The 19796-nt window shown below is 47.5% G+C and overlaps 1 protein-coding gene across 1 annotated transcript in view; it reads left to right on the forward strand.

Moving 5' to 3' along the window:
* Arnt2 (aryl-hydrocarbon receptor nuclear translocator 2) overlaps positions 1-19796 on the forward strand; it is a 115779-nt gene that overhangs the window by 41039 nt on the left and 54944 nt on the right. Inside the window, exons 4-9 of the mRNA XM_013011844.1 lie at positions 1271-1344; positions 1471-1550; positions 1813-1927; positions 7765-7812; positions 13369-13582; positions 16024-16237. Of these exons, the coding sequence (XP_012867298.1) occupies positions 1271-1344; positions 1471-1550; positions 1813-1927; positions 7765-7812; positions 13369-13582; positions 16024-16237 (745 nt within the window). The remainder of the gene's footprint in view (positions 1-1270; positions 1345-1470; positions 1551-1812; positions 1928-7764; positions 7813-13368; positions 13583-16023; positions 16238-19796) is intronic.

Here is a 19796-nt window from a genome sequence, read left to right on the forward strand (position 1 = left end):
GAACTCTGGGCCTGGGCGCTGTCCCTCAGCTCTTCAGCTCAAGGCTAGCACTCTACCACTTGAGCCACAGCGCCACTTCTGGCTTTTTTCTTTCTGCTTATGGGGTGCTCAGGAATTGAACCCAGGGCCTCAGGTATGCCAGGCAAGTGCTCTACCACTGAGCCACCTGCCCAGCCCGGAATATTTTTTCTTTGAGAACTTTTCAGTGTGTACTGGTTAAGAAATGAAATGTAGCTCTCAGAGTCCTCAAAATCTGGGGCTTAGACGAGTGGCCAAATTAAGTCTTTGCTTATTAGTATTGTAACATTCCTCTTCAACAGTACTTTTGGGAGGGATAATTCTGGTTGAACTTTGCATGTGTTTACTAAACATCGTGTCCCTGGATGTAGCTGTGGAACAGATATGGTGTTTTCCCAGTTTCTGCCGGAAGGAAACAACTGTCGCCCATGCCAGCATGTGCTGCCAGCGTTATTCAGCAGCACTACTCCCGTTGGTACTTCCCTTTGACTCCCAATAAGAACTGAGCTAAGGAAAACACACATTGTGGAAGCTGTCCCCCAGAACAACAAACAAAATCAGAGACGCTCTTTGAGGTAGGCATCGTGCCATGAGTGGTTTGAGAGTTCAGGAACTCTCCAGAAACTGGCTTTGAGATCAGAGGTGCTTAATATGGTCTTAAAGAGCTTCCAGGGGCTGGGAAAGTGGAACAGAGGTAGAGTGCCTGCCTCGCATGCGTGAGGCCCTGGGTTCGATTCCTCAGCACCACAGAAGCAGAAAAAGCCGGAAGTGGCGCTGTGGTTCAAGTGGTAGAGCGCTAGCCTTGACCTGAAGAGCTGAGGGGCAGCGCCCAGGCCCAGAGTTCAGGCTCCACAACCAACCAAAAAAAAAAAAAAGAGCTTCCAGAGGTGTCTGGCTTGTAAGCCATAATAGTAAACAATATAGGAGGCAGTGGCTCTTGCTTCTAATACTAGCTGTTCAGGAGGCTGATATCTGTAGCAGACAAATCCTAGAGATTCTTAGCTTGCATTAGCCAGCAAAAAGCAGGAACTACACATATAGCTGAAGTGGTGAAACACCATCTGTAAGCAGAAAAGCCAAGGGAGAAGCCTTGAGTTAATGCCCTAATACTGATGTGTGAACCATGGTACATGGCTCTGTCTGTCTGTCTTGTTTGATATCTACCCTGGAGAGGCCTGGTTCGGGACTGCTGGGTACCCAGCCTGGTGTAGTCACAGGTTGCCATACACCCTGACCATCCGGTGCTTTCAAGGCCCCCAGTTCTGCTCTCCTCATTGTGCGTGAAGGAGCCGCACAGAGTTCTGCCTTTCAGAGGTCTACACTAAGGTAGGAACCAGCCTTTCTGCCTGAATATAAAAACCAAGGCAAGGGCGGAACATCTGTAGGCACTACCACAAGGTGCTGACGCGTAGGTACCGGTGGCTGAACCTCAGGTGCCGCTGACCCTCCCAGGTTCTCAGGCAGCCAAATTCTTGGACCTCCCACCTGCCTGCAGGTGACCAGAAGCCAGTTACAGAAGCTGCGAAACTACAGTGATTCTTTTTAACACTGGTTTGAGCACAGAGTTTGGGAGTACTGTCCCAAGGCCTCATTTTCCAGAGAAGGGGTCCAGGGTAGGATGATAAACTCACCAGACAATGTGTGTAGCGATCGGCCAGGCAGCAGCACACCAGACCCTTGGGCTCCCCACCTTGGCTAGGACACTGGGGCCACACACTGGGACCACACAACAGCTGCCTTTGTTATTGGATTTTTCTGGCATTGACAAAACCGTTTGTCTTTGCTGCATTCCAGAAATGGCCTCAGACATACCTGGATCGGTGACCTTGCCTGTTGCCTCCATGGCGGCCACTGGACAGGTGAGGATGGCAGGGGCCATGCCTGCTCGCGGAGGAAAGCGGCGTTCCGGGTAAGCATCCTCAGGGCCTCCAGGAACCGGAGTCCAGAAAATGATGAGCAATGCTCTTGACCTATAAGAAAGTATTGTGTTCCCCCACCTCCCAGAGTAAAAGCTCAAAAGTTTGCATCCTGTTTAGATTTTGCAAGATTCCTATATATGAGCATGTGTTGCTTCGCTCTGCCACCTAGCTGGGAATCCGGTGGGAGTGTGCAGGCAGACCAGCTCTCAGGGGGAAGAGGTCATTCATAACCTGCCCGAGTGTTTGGCAGCTGAGCTCCAGCCACGTGATTGCAAAGGATCTACCCCGGGGCCCTCTCCCTTTCCTCTTTCCTAGATAGAAATGCAAGCTGCATTGCACTTATAAATTAACATGTTAAGCCTGGGTGCTGGTGGCTCATGCCTGTATTCCTTGCTACTCAATATACCATCAGGAAACCCGGAGTGGAGCTGTTGCTCAAATGATAGAGAACCAACCGTGAGTAAAAAAGCTCAGAGACAGTGCCAAGGGCCCTAAGTTCAAGCCACAGGATAGTCATGCGCACACACCCACACACAGATAACATGCTGAATTGAAACCACTTTGTACTGCTACTTAAAGATAATCAAAAAATATCCTGACTAGGCAGGTTGAAATGAAAACATTAAAAAAAAGTTCAAGCTGAGTGCCGGTGGCTCATGCCTGTAATCTTAGCTACTCAGAAGGCTGAGATCTGAGGATCGAGGTTCAAAGCCAGCCAGGGAAGTTTGAAAGACCATGAGACTCCTATCTCCAATAAAACCACTATAAAACCGGAAGTGGCGCTGTGGCTCAGGAGGTAGAGTGCTCCCCTTGAGCTGAAGAGCGCAGGAACAGTGTCCAGGCCCACAGTTCAAGCCCCACGACTGACCAAAAATAAAAAAATAAATTCAAGTGTAGGCCTAGGACCTTAAAGCCAGCCAGCTTACATTAGATGCTGCTCAGTTAATAAAATTGATAACAATAATGAGTGCTATTGATTGTAATGGTTTTGATAAGGCCACTGTCACTGTTGAAACAAAAACTGCATATATTCATTGTTAATTTTTGCCTCTATAGACAGAATGTAAACCCAAATCAAACAAGAAAAGTCCTATAGGAAAAAACATAACTGACATTTTTAGACTCATTATATCATTCAACCCCTTTCCCTCACTAAACCCATTTTATTGTCAACAAAATACTTGATAAGCAAGACTCGTGAAGTCAAATCAGTTTGTTCTTTCAGTGCAATTTTTGATCAACTCATAACTCTTGGGACACAACTGTCCAGTTATATAGCAGAACACATTCTTCACAATTTAAGACTTAGGGGCTATATCTATTTTTAAATGGTCAATCATTTTTAGCCAGGAAATTTCTCTATATCAAGGAGACACCCCCACTCTCCCTCCCTCCCTCTCTCCCTCCCTTCTTTCCTTCCTTCCTTCCTTCCTTCCTTCCTTCCTTCCTTCCTTCCTTCCTTCCCTCCCTCCCTCTCCCTCTCCCTCTCCCACTCCCTCTCCCTCTCTGCTCTCTCCCTCTCTGTGATAATACAAGAGAAAAAAGGGGTGGGCAGCAACCTGTCACCCTACCAAATGTGAGGATGAAGTATGGTCCCTGAAAGCAGAACAATAGGTGAGCTTTCCTGAGAAAGCCTGTCTGCATTCCTGGGTCTATGTCTGCTCCCATCTCCCTGTCAAAGTGATCAAACCAAGATTCTATTTGCTAAGCCTCTGTGACTTAGGGTACTTTAGTACATTGCTATATCTAGGTCAATATTTTCTAAACATACTGGTGACAATTTCTTGTTACTAAAACATTTTAAACAACATTTTGTCTACCACTGAAAGATAATAAAAAAAATTAAAGAATCATCAATACAACCATGAAAGAAAGTCCAGAGTGAGGGGCAGTTTGTAAACAAATGACAAAAACTTTATGAACAAAAATAAAAACTAATACAAAGCAAAACACAAAAACAAAAACATTTTGTCTGTAACTGTTAGAAGGCAACAGGAAATAAAATTATTATAAGTAATATAATTTTGCTAATCACTAAAATAGCTCCTTTGCTATTCTAATGTTTTATTCTTGAAATATTTTATTTATAACCTCATATCTGATTCAGAATTATTCTTTTTTTCAAGTTAGACCTTAAGCTTTAATAAAACTTTCTCTTTTGTTTTTGCTGTTCTTAACTGTAAATGAAATATTTCTTCAGGTTCCTGAAGAAATATATATTTAATAAAAAGAATCTTTTTGCAGAGCTGTGGCCATAGTAACACATCTGACACTTACATGGTTGAAATTGTAATGGAAGCCACCACCGCTTTAGAATCTCTTGATGACAGCTCTCAATGGCTGCCTAAACACTTAGCCCAGGGTCAAGGAGATCCTGGTGGAGTCACGGTAGTAAAAAAGCAGATAACCCTAACTATGGCCCTATGCAGTGGCCTATACTGACCACTGCCTTCCCTGTCATTGACAAGATGTGGTCCAGTGCTTCATGTCTGAGATGGGAGGACACACTTGGAGAGATGCAGAGAGTTGGAAAAGAGGAAGGGGGCTGGGGTGTGAGAAGAGTGGTGTGGGCATGGACTTCCCCATCTTTATCCCCAAGTTTATTGCTAGATCTCTGACCTGATCATTCTCACGGAAGAAGTGTCTCCGAATTTTAGGGTGGTCGCCCTCCCTATTCCACTGTTTCAAAGCCAGATAGAACTAGCCCCTCATAGATTTCAGGTCCTGCTGGCCTCAGGCAATGTGCCAGACCCAGCACATCCCTCCTGGCTGGACTTCCTGTACTGCTAACAACCTTTCTCTATAACTGTGTCTACCAGCACTGGGCTCTCCTGGCAATTGGGAGACAAGGTGAAGGTTCAGAAGTTTCAGATTCTTCCCAGAATTGCTTCACATATGCAAGTCACCAGAAATGCATTTGTGTGATGAGCTCTGTGGTCTCGGGAGCAGGAGGGGCAGTGGGGGGAGAGGCAATGGGGAGTCTCCAATAACAGCCAACGCACTGCTTCTGATCTTAGGCCAGGCAGCCCTTTTTGGAGATAAAGAGAGGAGGTTGTCACTGCCTCGGAACTAGTGCTGAGCTTCTAGACAGTCATCACTGAGGGGAAAATGCGTTCCCATTGTACACAGGCAATATACGAGGCTCTCCCAGTGACATAATTGGATGTGGGATGCTTGGATTTGATCATATTAAATGTGTAGCTCTGTAAGCAGGTGTGTCCGTTGTTAACATGGATGTCCCAGTACTGCTAGAATCCTGGCAGGTGGCCTAGGCTCTGAAGAGAGTGTTTCAAACACCGTGGGATCACTCCTCTGCTGCTGTTACGCTCAGTCCTCTTCCTCTTTTTTCCTCTTTCCTTTTGTTAACTTTAATGTTAGCACCAGAGAATTCTGCTTGGTAACTATTATCTGACAACATATCCTTATCATGATACAACCAAGGGGAGAGCCATGCTGTATACTCTTCATTAACTGCAGAAATCCCTGGCCTGGCTTTTATGAAAATAAGAAGTCAGGCTCATTGACAGGAACTGAGATCAATTTGAATTTAAGTTCATTTTTTGAAGACTTCTACTATCTACTTTATTGCACTAGATTCTTTAAAGCGAAAACTTAGGATTTAAAGTCATATTTTGGTTTCTCTTTTATCATCCAGCTGCTTCAGGATAATAGAAAGACATAAAAGACATAAAACACAGGATAATTTACTTAGGCTTTTTATAGCAGGAGAATTAAGCACAGTTTATTGTAGGCACATTTAAAGTTGAGAGGTGCACATGGTGACAGAAGACCCAGTTCAGTGAGCATCTTGGTAAGTGGCACTCTGCAAAGCCACTTTTGTTCTCAGGAGCTTCGTGTGTGTGTGTGTGTGTGTGTGTGTGTGTGTTGCCAACAAGTCAGTGACACTGTCTTGGAGTGGGTGGAACTACCCTGAGGATTTTAACAATTATTTAGGTTCCGGATTTACCTTCTGGGTTGTCCCCACTTTATGCTTTTCCAAATTATCTAGTCTGATTGCTGCACATTATTATTGTAAACACACACAGGTGAGAGGCACAGTCCCTTGGTTCCTAATTCTTCTAACAAATCATAGTTGCCAAATTTCCACTGGGCTTCTGAAAACTCTTAAACCTGCACTTGGCCTGATGAGGCCAGCTCATTTCATGTGTCTTCAGTGCGAGAGCCAGTAAAGAATACAACTGTCTTTGCTAAAATGACAATGGCAAGCCATCTTGATCCTCTTGAAGTTCTCCTAGTTAAAGCACTAAAGTCCTGGATCCTAGCAATCTCCATGGTCCTGTGAAAATCAAGATAGATGTCACCCTATACACCCTATACCCGAAGGCCCGTGGTTAGGGAAGGATGGATGACCAATACTTTGTAACCTACAGGAGCTTCACGGTCATAATATCAATTTGAGCTGAATGGAATTTTAAAAATAATTCTACATTTCCTATCCACTTAAGGGTTACTTGAATGGGTTTTATGAAATTCTCTAAGTGCTCTTTCTGACACTGAAATGGTTTTGATGCCAACAACACACTTGCTCTTCCCCACTAAGACCACTGGGTGGCAGTGTGGTTCTACATATCCGCAAGGTGCGGGCGGGGCTGGGTTAGGAGTTTGGATGTTTATGTCCCCCAGGCAATTTCAGCAAAGTGAGGTGCTGGCTTGGACCACGTGCAGAATGTGGGTGCAGTTGCCTCTCTTCACAGCTCATGCGTTGTGCTTCCACTTTGCCCACAACTTAGACAACTGCCACCCATGGCCTAGTGTCTGAATTCGAAGAAGGATTTGCACAGGGTGGGTACATGTCTGTCTCCCCTAGTAGTAGGTAGTGGTCGGCAAGCTGTTCTTTCCCACCTCCTCTTCTCTTTGTGCAGAGTCATTTTTGCCCTCTGGTACTATCCACTTTCCAATGATCTAACTGCCTTCTTCTTTTAGTCTTATCAGTCAGGACAACTTACGTATTAGAACCAGCAATTCCAAATTGGCAGGGGACCCCATCAGGTGATCTTGAACTGAATAATGCCTAGATTCAGATTCTGGCTGTATGATAAAACATAAAAGTAGACAAATTCATACTAGATAGTATTTAAAGAGGGAGAGAGAGAAGGATGGAGAGAATAAATATGGAAGGGAGGAAAGAAGGGAGGGATGGAGGGGGAAAAACACTCCTTTGCTCTATCTGATCACAGTCTTAAGTCTCTCTGATGCCTGGGAGTATGATTTGGCTCCTCGGGGCTCCACGTGGGCATGCTTACACAAAGATGGCTCTTCCTCTACAACCTGGCTATTCCCTGGTTGCCTGGAGTCCTGTGCCTTCATCAGGTCACTAAAACCCAGCCCCAAGAGTCTAGGGGAGTCTCCCTGTGAAGCCAGCAGCTCCCCACCTTCAGCAGACACTCCACTCTTGGTTGTTGATGTTTGCAGTAGGGTCTTTCCATGAAGCCCAGCATTCTATAGTCTCACAATGAGCTACTCACACAGTGTGAAATAAATGAAATGGAGGGAAGCAAGTAACCCCAAGGACTTTGGTATTCCCAGAACAACCTGCGTGAGCCATTGGCATTGGGGGAGAAGCTGGTACTCCAGCATTGCCAACAATGGGAATCGTGGTGTGCACAATGAAGACCTTTCATTATGCTTCCTTCTGTCTTGAGACTGCTTGACGACCGTGTTGAGATGCGGATTTCCAGCACTTGCCGAGGCTGGGGGCATCAGATCTCAGTCTGATGGGAGGAAGCTGGCACTGTGCCTGCAGCTCATGTCGCCACCTGTTCTTTAACCCTGTGACCAGTGCTCAATTGTGACATTGACTTTTCAGAATGGACTTTGATGATGAAGACGGTGAAGGTCCCAGTAAATTTTCAAGGTGAGTTTATTTTATGTTTCCTAGTGAATCCAGTTGCAGCTCTTACCGTATTGGAGCACAGGGGGTTTACCATGTGTTGGCATTGCTTGTACTTGACACTCTGGCTAGTTTCTCATGTTGTGCCAGCATTTGGCCTAGTGGCAGGTAACTATTGGCAACCCTGCCAATCATAAGAGTTTAGTAACAAGCAAGGTATGGTGACACATGCCTGTAATCCCAGCACCTGGGAGGCAGAGACAAGCGATTTGCCATGTTTGAGGCCAGCTTGGGCTTTATAGGGAGACTTTGCCTCACAAGAAAAAACAAACTCCAAACAATTTTTTTTAAAACAGAACAAGTTCTTAATTCTGTTGGCTTTTTAGGTTAAACAGCAACTTTAATGGAGTCCCTTTTAAACAAACAAATTTAGAAGAAGGCTATCAAATTGAGTACTTTTTTCTCCCAGAATAAGGGAAAATATGGGAACCAGTGGTGCGCCTGTAAAACTTAGTTTTGAGGCCCCCAGTGGGCACATGACAGCATCTTTAGTGGATCCGTGGCTGCTCTGCATGCAGTCGACTTCACAAAAGAGCTGCTGGTGTCCACAAAAGACAAGGTGGGCCCGGCCCCAGGCTCCCGCTTGCTTTGGGTTTGTTTGAAGGTGTGGCAGGGAGATGGGCAGCAGTGAGAGGGAGGTGAACGCAGCTCTCATTCTCGGTTCTCACCATCCTCAGCACAGTTCCCGTCCGTCCAGTTTACTTATGGAATGACTCGCCTTGGGGTTCTACATTGCCCATGCTCCCCAGCCTTCCCGCCCCTCAGCTGCTCGTGAAGACTGACGGCAGAGACGTGGTTCTCCTCCTGTATTCTTGCCCCAAAGTTCACACCCAGAGCCTCAGTTGCTTAAAAAATAGGGTTTTGTTGTTGTTGCTTAATGTACCAGTGTTTAACTCGAGTGCCTTGCTTGCCATGGCCGCTTACCTGGCTGGCTTGCTATTCTATCACTTGAGCCAAGCCTTTATAGATTGGCTTTTTTTTTTAAGATGTGGTCTCTCAGACTTTTCTGCCCACACTGGCTTCAAACTACAATCCTCCAGATCTCAGCCTGCTGAATAGCTACATTTCTCTTTTCCTTTCTCTTCTCTTCTCTTTTCCCCCTCTCTCTTCTTCCTCCCTCATCCTTCTCTTTTTTTTTTTTTCCAGTTCTAAACAGTCAACTCTAACCCTTGTTCTAAGCAAGCATCTTATCACTGAGCTGTGCCCTCAGCCTACCCTATGAAAGTTAGGTTGGCTATGGTTTTCTTGTCCACAACCATAGAGACTGTGGCACTTTCTTCCACAATTCCAAGAGTCCCAACTCCATAGTAAATGTCTCATCGTCCCATAAACTTTCACCTCTGAGAGCATGTCTTTCCATTTTCTGATTCAGCTTTGGGTGAAACAGTAAAGAAGAGATGGAAAACATTTCTATCACGAATGAGCTTGAAGTTCTAGTGAAAACTACGCAACACAGTGTGCACTGTTTTTCCCCATGCAGACAGGATCCCAGCTAAGTGTCCCCCTTTTCTTAGGCTGCATCTTCGGGCACCGAGTGCTTGGTTCCTGAAAAGGCACTAGCCTTGAGAATGAGGCCACCTATTTCCTCCTCTGGCTTGATCTTGCCATGCACAGCCCTCCTTTATAAGAAAGCAATGACATTGATCCCTGTGTCAAAATCCCCCTTGAGATAACACTCTGTTGCCTGCTAACCTCAGGAAGCGCTGACCCTGAGGCCTTGGGCATAAAGAGGAAGAGAGACACGGAGTGACATTTGCTTGAAGATCAGTGTCAGTGATGAAATAAGAGAGCAGGGTTTCAAAGAGTTCATTGTCAAGGGTCCTGCGTGGTGAGAATCAGAAACCTACACTGCCACTGTGCGTGAACCTGGCGGGGAGTCAGAGGTCAGGCAGTCAGACCTCAGCCTCTATGCCCCAAATCCTTTCCTCTGCACATTAAAAATAATACAGAAAGGCAGGTTGTGCCTAACGTAGGCTGTTACTGATAGGGTAGGACTGCCCTGCACATGGTAACACAGTGGACCAATACGTGGGTGTCAGGGTCTTGTTGAAGAGATGACTGGGTCTGTGCTGCCGCTGGTTGTGGCTAAAGTCCAGGGGAGAGTGAAAGACAAGTCAGTTTTAGATTGTCTTCAGCCTGCCATGGACTTCTCTGGAGGCATGTCCAAAAGTCAGTGCTCTGTCCATCATCACATCTGTGTTTCAGTGTTTGCTTTGAGAACTGGTCCTCGTCACACAGGGGCCCAAACATGGTTCCTGTCTTACCACTGTGGGGGCCATCAGTGAGCCTCCAATGGAGCAGAGTAATAGAGGAGAAGCTGATTTCACACATGCACGTGCACTCACACACATGTGCCGAACCCTACCACTTCACACGTGCACATGCGTTCACACGTGTACTCCCGAACCCTACCATCCCACACTTGCAGACAGAGGCCAGAAGATGAAGGAAAAGGAAGGAAAGTTCCAAGCCCAGCAAGAAGGCTCCATGATGGCTAAGAGTGAAGCTGTGAGTGGGGTGCATGTTGAGGTTATTCGTGGTGAAATACTACTGTGCTTGAGAGAGAAGTTCAGGGTAGCCCTGCGCTGGAGTTAGAGGAAGAGAAGTAACCCTGTGGACCCCATCTGCAGGGATGGTGATACACGAAGCGGCCTGCATTGTTGCATTTCCCTCCCTCACTGTTGAATACAGGGGTGGGACCTGGAGATTTCTTATCATCTTAGCTTGAGCACGGGGCAAGTGTAGCGGGAAGATGAGGCCCTGGTGGGTAGGGTATCACCAGGAGGCTATTGAAGGGATCGAGCTAGAAATGCAGCTGCAGAGGAAATTGGGGAAGCTGGGAGCAGGCTAGAGCCAGAAAGCCACAAGTGCTGATAATTGTGAGAGAAAGGACGAGGAGGCCAGAGACTATGTGGGTGTGTGGTCAAGAAACAGTTGTTAGTGTGAGTCTGAGGGGAGAGGACTGGTAGAAAAGGAAGTGGTGGTCAGTGGTGGAAATGGCAGGAGAGGTCTGGGAGAGGAGGGAAGAGAGGAAGATTGGGTCACGATGGCTCAGCTGGAGCTGTGCTCGAGTGCTTGGTTTCAGTGTGGGCAGCCAGTGGTGACAATGAAAAGGAACCTGGAGGAAAGGAGAGACAGAGGGCATGAGCTTCCCAGGAGGCAATTTTGACCAAGTGACTACATGAAGTGGAGAGGCAGAGTGGCCTTCCTTCCCTACCTGGCCTGCACTGGCCAGTGCCGGCTCCACGCCACAGGGTCCTCGCGGTGGGTGGAGGTGAGCTGTTTCTCCACACCACCTGTCCCTGCAAATGGCGCAGTAACACCTCTTGTTCCCAGGTCCTCCTGGGCGCTGCCCATCCCGCCGGCACATCCCACAAGCCCAGACTCAAGGAGAGGCCAGTGCCCTCCACTGCCTTCTTGCTTTTATGTTGTCTAGGGAGTCCCAGGACCTTCGGCCAACCGTGTGGGAACGGCTGACATCCAGAGCCGGCACGGGCCGACACAGTCACACACCACACTCTCCGTAGGACTCCTGCTTCTCTGTAACATTTCACTGAAATTAAACAGTGGGATCTCCTTTTCGGGCTCAGCCTCTGCTTCCCCCTCCTTTTGAATTTCTCCCGTGAGTCAGCTACAAGGGTGCATTAGGCCCCTCTCAGCCCGGCTTAGTACAGCTTTCTCTTTATGGTCTGGCACCACGTGATTCTCACTTAATCTGTGCCTTTGGAGGCATTTGATCATATTCTGCTGCATGTTTCCACCCAGCAAGGCTCATGTTTTACTTTTCTAGCTAAGTTCCTTGTGCTTGAAGACCAGGGTTGGGTGTTCCTTGTTCTCCCCAATCCCTGTCTCTTCGGGGCGCTGGGCTGCCTTTCCCTTCATCAGCTCTTTACCTCGCTCAGTGCTTCTTCTTTGATCTTCCTGATCCCAAAGTGTTGCTTCTCTACCCACTGCCTTTCCCAGCCTCTGTCACCCCTCCCCCTCCCCCCTTAGCATTTAACCTGTGCATCTGGGGCACTTGATCACATCCTGCTTTTGGTTTTCTTTGTGTGAAGTATATGTTTTCCCTGCACTGAGGGGCAGGGCCTGGTGTTTGTTTGCTTTGTTGTCACTGTTTTCTCTGCCACTCCTTGCCGGTCGGGATCCTGCAGGGCTCAGGACTCTGCATGGACGCATGCAGTGAGAGATTCAGGCCAGCCCACCTCAGGCCCCTTGCTGGGTTCACAGAAGACCTCGGCCCCTGTGAGTGGCGTGCTGTCCGGTCTCACTGGCACGCTGGCACTCCAGACAGAGGAGGAGGGTAGTAGGTTGGTTAGCGCATGCAGTGCCTGAGGTTGCTCCTTTATTTTTTTTCTGTACTGTCATGCTCATTCGCTGAGTGCTAGTGACACGCTACATCCTGTGGCAAACATAGAACATATTTTTAGACCAATCTTCTCCTAAGTAACAGTCTTATCTGCTGAACAGGGTTGGATATTACTGTCTTCCAATAATCTCAGACGGAAGCATTCTACCAGCCCTTCTGTTAGTTTTTCATTTTAATACATTACAGAGATTGGGTCCAGCAATTCCTAAGGGTGCTTTTTAAAAATTGGTTATTATTGTTTAATAAGCCAAGGCACACTGTTCTGTTACTATGCTTTAGAAAATGTACTGGGACTAGAATAAAAGCCTTCTTACTACATTATGTAAAGTGAATTTGTGCCATTACTAGTGTAGTTAAATACCTAAAAGGAAATAGTAAGGCTATATGGATGCTCCTGTTTTATGATGTGGTATATCTTGCAAAACCTATTTTAAATTGAAATGAAAATACATTTAACACATCTGACCTACCAGACATGATAGGTAACCTAGCCTGCTTTTCACAGGCTTAGATACTTACATTGGTTTGTAGCAAAATTACCTAGCATAACACGTATTCATGAAGTCCTAGTATCTGATGTGACTCACTGAATACTGTTCTGGAAATTAAAAATAGAATGGTTGTATGGGTTCTCACCCATCAATGTATTATTAATATACATTCAAGCACATTTTAATTTTTGTTGCATGTGGACCACTTCTACGGCATTATAGCTTAAAAAAGTCTTAAGCCCAGGGCTGTTCTATATAGCGCTTCTGACCCTGAGTATGCGACCACCTGTGGAGCCAGTCAGTAATTTCACCTCTGTGTGCATGTGTACTTGTGCCCACCCCTGTATAGATTCATGTGCACCCACTGAACACACTGTGTTCACTTGGCAAAGGGGGGTGTGTAAAATTTTCATACCTATTCAAACATCCCTAGGTCCATGGAGGTGCTTACAAGACTGCACTGTAGAAAGGCGAGGGCTGAGGGCAGTGGAGACCGTGTCCATGGACAGAGCCTGCAGAGGCCTCAGGTGCCCCCTGCCCAGCACGTACCCACTGAGCTGTGCAAAGTTAACGCCTGGCTCACTTGGTGTTATCCCCGTTAGAGGGTGACCTTGGTCTGATGCTTCTCCCTTCTCCCCTCCTGACTGTGTGCCTTATGGGAAGAGAGAATCACAGTGAGATTGAGCGGCGCAGACGGAACAAGATGACCCAGTACATCACGGAGCTCTCAGACATGGTCCCCACCTGCAGCGCGCTGGCCCGGAAACCGGACAAGCTCACCATCCTCCGCATGGCCGTCTCACACATGAAGTCCATGCGAGGCACAGGGAACAAGTCCACAGACGGGGCGTACAAGCCTTCCTTCCTCACCGAGCAGGTACCCGCACGCCCTCTGAAGACGGCAGCCGCCGCGCTGGGGCGCTGCAGCTCACCACACGGAGCGAGATAGGTGGGGTGAGGGACAAGGAAGGGATGAAGCCAAGAAACGCCACCTCCACTCCTCAGAAGGGAGCTGTCTTCAGAGCTCGCACCTTTCCCTCACTTGAGTTTATAATTCCCATACACCTTGATGCGGCGTCTCTAAAAGCTGTCCTCACACTCATTAGTGTGCTCAGTCAGCAGTGACCCAGGAAGAAGTGGCGGAAACCACACACGCACACACACATGCACGCACACACACACACATGCACACATGCGCACACAAACGCACGCACACACGTGCATACAAACGCACACACACATGCGCACACACATGCATGCGCACACACATGCACGCGCACACACAAACGCACGCGCACACACAAACGCACGCGCACACATGCATACACACGCGCACACACATGCACGCGCGTATGCACACACCCGCACAGACACACGCACACACACACACGTGCGTGAGCCTGTATTCAGTCTGGCCTTCCATGTGTTGGTCATAGGACCATATCGGCAATGCGCCAAGCCCCAGTTAGCCCTTGTGTATGATGAATGTGAATCTTCTTGATTTTCTGATTTCAAGACCTTTTCTTTTTTTGGGGGGGGTCCAGTCGTGGGGCTTGAACTCAGGGCCTGGGCCCTGTCCCTCAGCTCTTCAGCTCAAGGCTAGCGCTCTACCACTTGGGCCACAGCACCACTTCCAGATGTTTTCTTTTTGCTTATGTGGTGCTGAGGAATCGAACCCAGGGCCTCATGCATGCAAGGCAAGCGCTCTACCACTGAGCCACCTTCCCAGCCCTGATTTCAAGACCTTTTCTAGGATGAGTGAGATGATAGATTTGAAACACTTTGCATGTGGTAGAAAAGGAAAAGGTGAAATCATATGCTCATCAGAGATGTAGTTAGGACGTGCAAAGTGTGTATAGTACAGAATGTTTGGTGGTGAGTGTTTAAGAAGACAGAATGTGAGGCCAAAATGATGTGGAGCAGAAGTGGCCCAGTTTCATCAAGGGTACTGCTCAAGATGACACAGAGGAGCCACATACTGTTCATTAAAGGGAGGGGCAGAGCCTCAGGGAGGAGCAAAGAAGGCCCAGTGCCGAATCATTTATTCTCCTGGAGCTGAGACGCCACACGGGTCATGGGAGCCGGTTAGAAGAGCCAGTATTTATCGCTGTCTGTTTGGTGGCAAATGCTTTACCTACTTGGTCTCTTTTAAATCCTTCCCAGTGGTCATGTCACCCTTACATGTGACCCTTAGAGGCCAGGAAGATATGACCGTGGTCACATAAGCCCTGGAAGGACATGGAGCATGGTCCTTTAGAGCATGGACTTCTACCTCCAAAAACAATGTCATGATAGACTCCAGCTCCAGCAGACTTGCTGAGGAAGGCCACCACGTAGACCATGAAAGATTAACAACTGGTAGGCAACCAGACAGAAATTTATTAAGCACTGCTGTTGCAAGGATCAGTAAGAAGGTTTATTTTTCCCTCTATATTTCTTTAATCCTTAGAAAAAATCCTACAGGGCCAATACTTGAATCTGCTTCTAAGTGACTACAGTTGAGGGACAAAACTAGAGTGGAGGGAGAAAGCAGCAGCCTCACTGCCGTGGTGTTACTGAGTGATCCTGCCTCGCTTTCATGTGTGAGGATCGGAACGTGTGTTACTGTGGAGCTAGTACGGTGTGTCTTCACATACACGCGCTTATTTACTCGCCTCACAAAACGACCAGGGGCGGAGGACATTAACCTCCATGCCTAACTTTGCTCTGCAAGGAGACCCCAACAGTCCCCTGCTCTCAGCCGTGTTTTAACTGGAGGAAGAAGACAGAGATCCTCCCAGAAGATGAACCGTGGAAGGAGGGTCTGTGAAGCGGGCAGGGCTCTGCAAACAAACGAGAACATGAGTGCATAGATGAAGCCATCTGACCTCCTCCCGTGACAGAGACTTCTCTACTTTCCCAGACATACTGCTCTATTATTTTACAAACAGGTTTATTGGGAGGATTTTCCTGACACTGAGAATAAAAGTGCTGACCCAGTCCTTAGATCTGAGTAAGCACCTCAAGACACAGAACAGCACTAATGCAAAATAGGGGAAATGAGCACCGCAAACCTTTCTTTTGAAAATGCTTTTAGTCTGCTCTTACCCCAGTTTCCCGGGCTGAAGATATTTGAACTCATACCCAGTAAAATGCTTGGAAACATTGACAGGCTCCTCAGGCTCTGCTTCTAGCACATTCACGTCTTCCAGGCTTTGGGTCCTAGACCAAGATCCAGACAGATCAGTGAACAGACAACAGGGACTTTCCCCTGCTCAGCAGGCCCTTACGGTGTTCTGTAGCAAGACTTCAGTGCTAATCACAGTCTTTTTTTCACAGGAGCTAAAGCACCTCATCCTTGAAGCAGCGGATGGATTTCTGTTTGTAGTGGCTGCTGAGACAGGACGAGTGATTTATGTGTCAGATTCTGTCACCCCTGTTCTGAACCAACCCCAGTCAGAGTGGTTTGGAAGCACCCTCTATGAACAAGTGCATCCAGATGATGTGGAGAAGCTGAGAGAGCAGCTGTGCACCTCGGAAAACTCAATGACAGGTTTGTGGCGTTCCTTCTTTGACTATAGTTCCTATAGTTGACTATCGTTTGAATATAGTTCCTGCTTTGACTATAGGGAGGAAACCCTTCAATGAACATGTCATGAAACTAGAGCCTGCTAAAACTTAGGAAAGGGGAGGGGAGGTACATAGACATAGAAATAGACAGACAGATAGACAGACAGAGATACACACACATATATGTGGGTGAGGGTGATGCTTAATTGGAGATAAGAATCTTACAAACCTTCCTTCCCAGGCTGGCTTCAACCCACATTCCTCAGATCTCAGCATCCTGAATTGCTAGGGTTACAGGCAGCAGTCACTGGCACCCAGCCAGGCATACATTGTATTTGGCTTATGCGATGGCTTAGTTCATGCTATAACAGTTAAAAATCCATCTTGAAATGTGTATCACTTTTTTTCATGTTTTATCTGTAATTAGGGACATGACCACCAGGAGTCATCACTGACTCCCTACATAAATTCGTGGGCTCTGCAATGAGGTTTTTGTTGCAAGGGTGTGCTTCTTGGTAATACTGATCACATACACTTATTATTCAGCCATTAGTTACCCAAAATGCCATTTCTTATTGTAGCATTCTACACTAACATAACATACATCTTAAACATCTCGGGCTGGGAAGGTGGCTCAGTGGTAGAGCGCTAGCCTTGAGCTGAAGAGCTGAGGGACAGCGCCCAGAGCTCAGGCCCCACGACCGGACCCAACAAACAAAACAAAACAAAAAAAAACAAAAAACATCTCTTTGCCATATAAAATCACATAATAAAAACTATAGGGCTAGCAAAGGAAATGGGTTAGGAGTACAACATGTGATAGTGCATCAAGTAGCAGATAAAAGCAAACAGTCACATTAAAATTAGTAGCATGAGTTTACATGTTCAGTGGTTAACAGTTCATAGATAATATTACACATGGCAAACATGATTAAACACCATGGCCTGGACCTCGGAACATATTGCCATTTTGTGATAGCATAAACTGATGGAGGACAGTCCTGTGGACTGTGGAAGGACCCGCAGTGCCCACAGTGCAGCCCAGGGGCAGCAGGGGGCAAGCCAGTGGGCGGGCTGCTCCACAAGACAGACGGCATTCATCTCAGGGGACACGCTCAGTCCCAGCCTTCCGAGGCAACTGGGAGGAACGGCTGTGACGTTGAGTGCGCAGTGGAGCCCTTCAGGGGAGAGCTCTAGGCAGATAATTGGCCCCCGGGGGTCCTGTGAACCATGCGATCCACCCTGAGGTATCAGGTCTGGAAAAAGATGATCTTTTCCCAATGTCATCCATGAAGGTAACTTCACAGAAACCATACTTTCCAATCTATAGCTTATTTTCTTTGGAATACCAACACTTAGTCTTTTGATTAATACCAGAGTCTGAAGTCCTAGGCACAGTCAGCAATCCATTTTTACCATATTAGGTAACCTAGAAGCAAAATAAATCTGGATTTTTATCTCAACTATTAACACTGTTGCTGAGTTTCTGTTGTTTGGAATAAAAGTGCAACACTTTAATGGTAAGGAAAGCAAGTTTATTTGAGTTTGGCCCTTTGCAAATGGCTCAAGTGAGTAGTAAACTCTCATGTTTCAGGGAAAACATTTAGAGTTGGATGCCAGAGGTGCCCAATAAATGCACGTGAGAGTGGAATCAGAATCCGGGCTGTTGTTTTCTTTCCCACTGCAAACCACAGCCTCCTGAGAGCTGTTAACACAGATGTCTCTTTGGAGCCAGTTCAGTTCTTTCTCTTGCTGAATATTTACACAACCTTCCTTGTTTTGCCCCAGAACGTTTGTGTTTTTCTCTCATATTTTGTGTTGAAAGATATTCCGTGAATATGGACTGATTTCTAGCCCAGGCCTCTGGGTTCTTTATCACAGCACATCGCAGCCGATACAGGAGCAGAGCAGGGTTTTTACCTACGCTGCTGTGCTGGCTTAAACAGTTGGGAGTTCCCACCTGCTGAGGAGCTTCGCTCTGGGTCTGGAGGGTGAGCCTGGGTGGATGCGATGACAGGCAGCACGGGAAGCGTGGGATCCCCGACTTTACCGTCAGGGGGGCCTGGTGACAGTCGCAGTCCATGGCCCTCTACCCTGGGTCATCACACACCTCTGGACCTCGTAAGGGGGCTGAAGGCAGCCCAGAGAGAGATGGTGAAGTGTGAGGAGGGTGGTGCTGACCTGCCTTTGTTCTGACTTACCTTCACATCTGATGCTTGAGTTCTGCCTACTTCTCCCTACCCTGGCCAGACCTGCCTCTTCCCTCTGTTTGCGTGGATAGCAGCGGCACCATCTAGAGCCTGGAACAAACACATTTTCTGTGGAGAGCAGTAGAAGAAACAAGCCACAGCTGAGGCTGGATTGAGGCGGCGGCCAGAGGCACAGAGGGAGTGGGAGGAGCTGGTCCACGGTCCCAGGGTTGGTGCAGGGGACGCATGGATTTTCATCTTCTTTTGTCTTTGCCCCTTTTATTGTGCCAGTCCTGGGGCTTGAACGTAGGGCCTGGGTGATGTCCCTGAGCCTCTTTGTGCTCAAGGCTAGCACTTGAGTCACAGCTCCAGTTCCAGTGGTTTTTTTGTTTGTTTCTGTTACTTTTTATAGTTAATAGGAGATAAGCGTCTCACAGGACTTTCATGCTTGGACTGGCTTTGAACCTCGATCCTCAGATCTTAGCTTCTTGAATAGTTATGATTACAGGTGTGAGCCACTGGTGAAATTTTGCCTCAGCTCATGGCACATTCTAGAATGTAAACATATCTGGGTTTTGCAGGGTTTTGAGGAGAACTGTCTCACAGTATCTGAGTAATTTCATTTCTTTTTTTTTTGTCGGTCGTGGGGCTTGAACTTTGGCCCTGGGCGCTGTCCCTTAGCTCTTCAGCTCACGGCGAGCGCTCTACCACTTGAGCCACAGCACCACTTCCAGTTTTCAAGTGGTTTTATCAGAGATAGGAGTCTCACGGCCTTTCCTGCCCGGGCTGGCTTTGAACCACGATCCTCAGATCTCAGCCTCCTGAGTAGCTAGAATTACAGGAGTGAGCCACCAGCGCCCGGTGAGCGACTTCATTTCTATCCATTCTGAGCCTTCCTCTGTGAGAGCAGTCATGCAGACGTGCGCAGTCAGGCTGAGAAGGGTGTGTGGGGCGTCCCTGGCAGCCAGAGATGCAGAGGAAGCCGAGTGTGGTGCTCCTTTCACTTGCAGACAGCCAACTGTGCTCTGCCCTTGGCATTAGAGTGAGCTGCTTTCCTGGGAGCAAGGTCTGTGTGGTCAGTTGGGAAGGCTCTGCTCTGTGGAGCCGAATGGCGGTGGCTCGGAAGCTGTCTGAGAAGGTTAAGGGTGTTACGCCAGGCTCAGTCCCCTCTGACCCCCGAAGCGCTGAATGTGTTTGTCCTTAATAAGGAGAACTGATGAGGTCAATACACACATTTTCCATCCTACCGAAGTGTGTGTGAATGGGGCGGGAAAATGCTGACTCTTGCTTTAAATTCCCATAGAGGTGTGTGTGTGTGTGTGTGTGGACTGTGTGTGTGTGTGTGTGTGTGTG

Source organism: Dipodomys ordii, unplaced genomic scaffold (genome assembly GCF_000151885.1).
Source record: "Dipodomys ordii isolate 6190 unplaced genomic scaffold, Dord_2.0 Scaffold15, whole genome shotgun sequence".
Classification (NCBI taxonomy): domain Eukaryota; kingdom Metazoa; phylum Chordata; class Mammalia; order Rodentia; family Heteromyidae; genus Dipodomys; species Dipodomys ordii.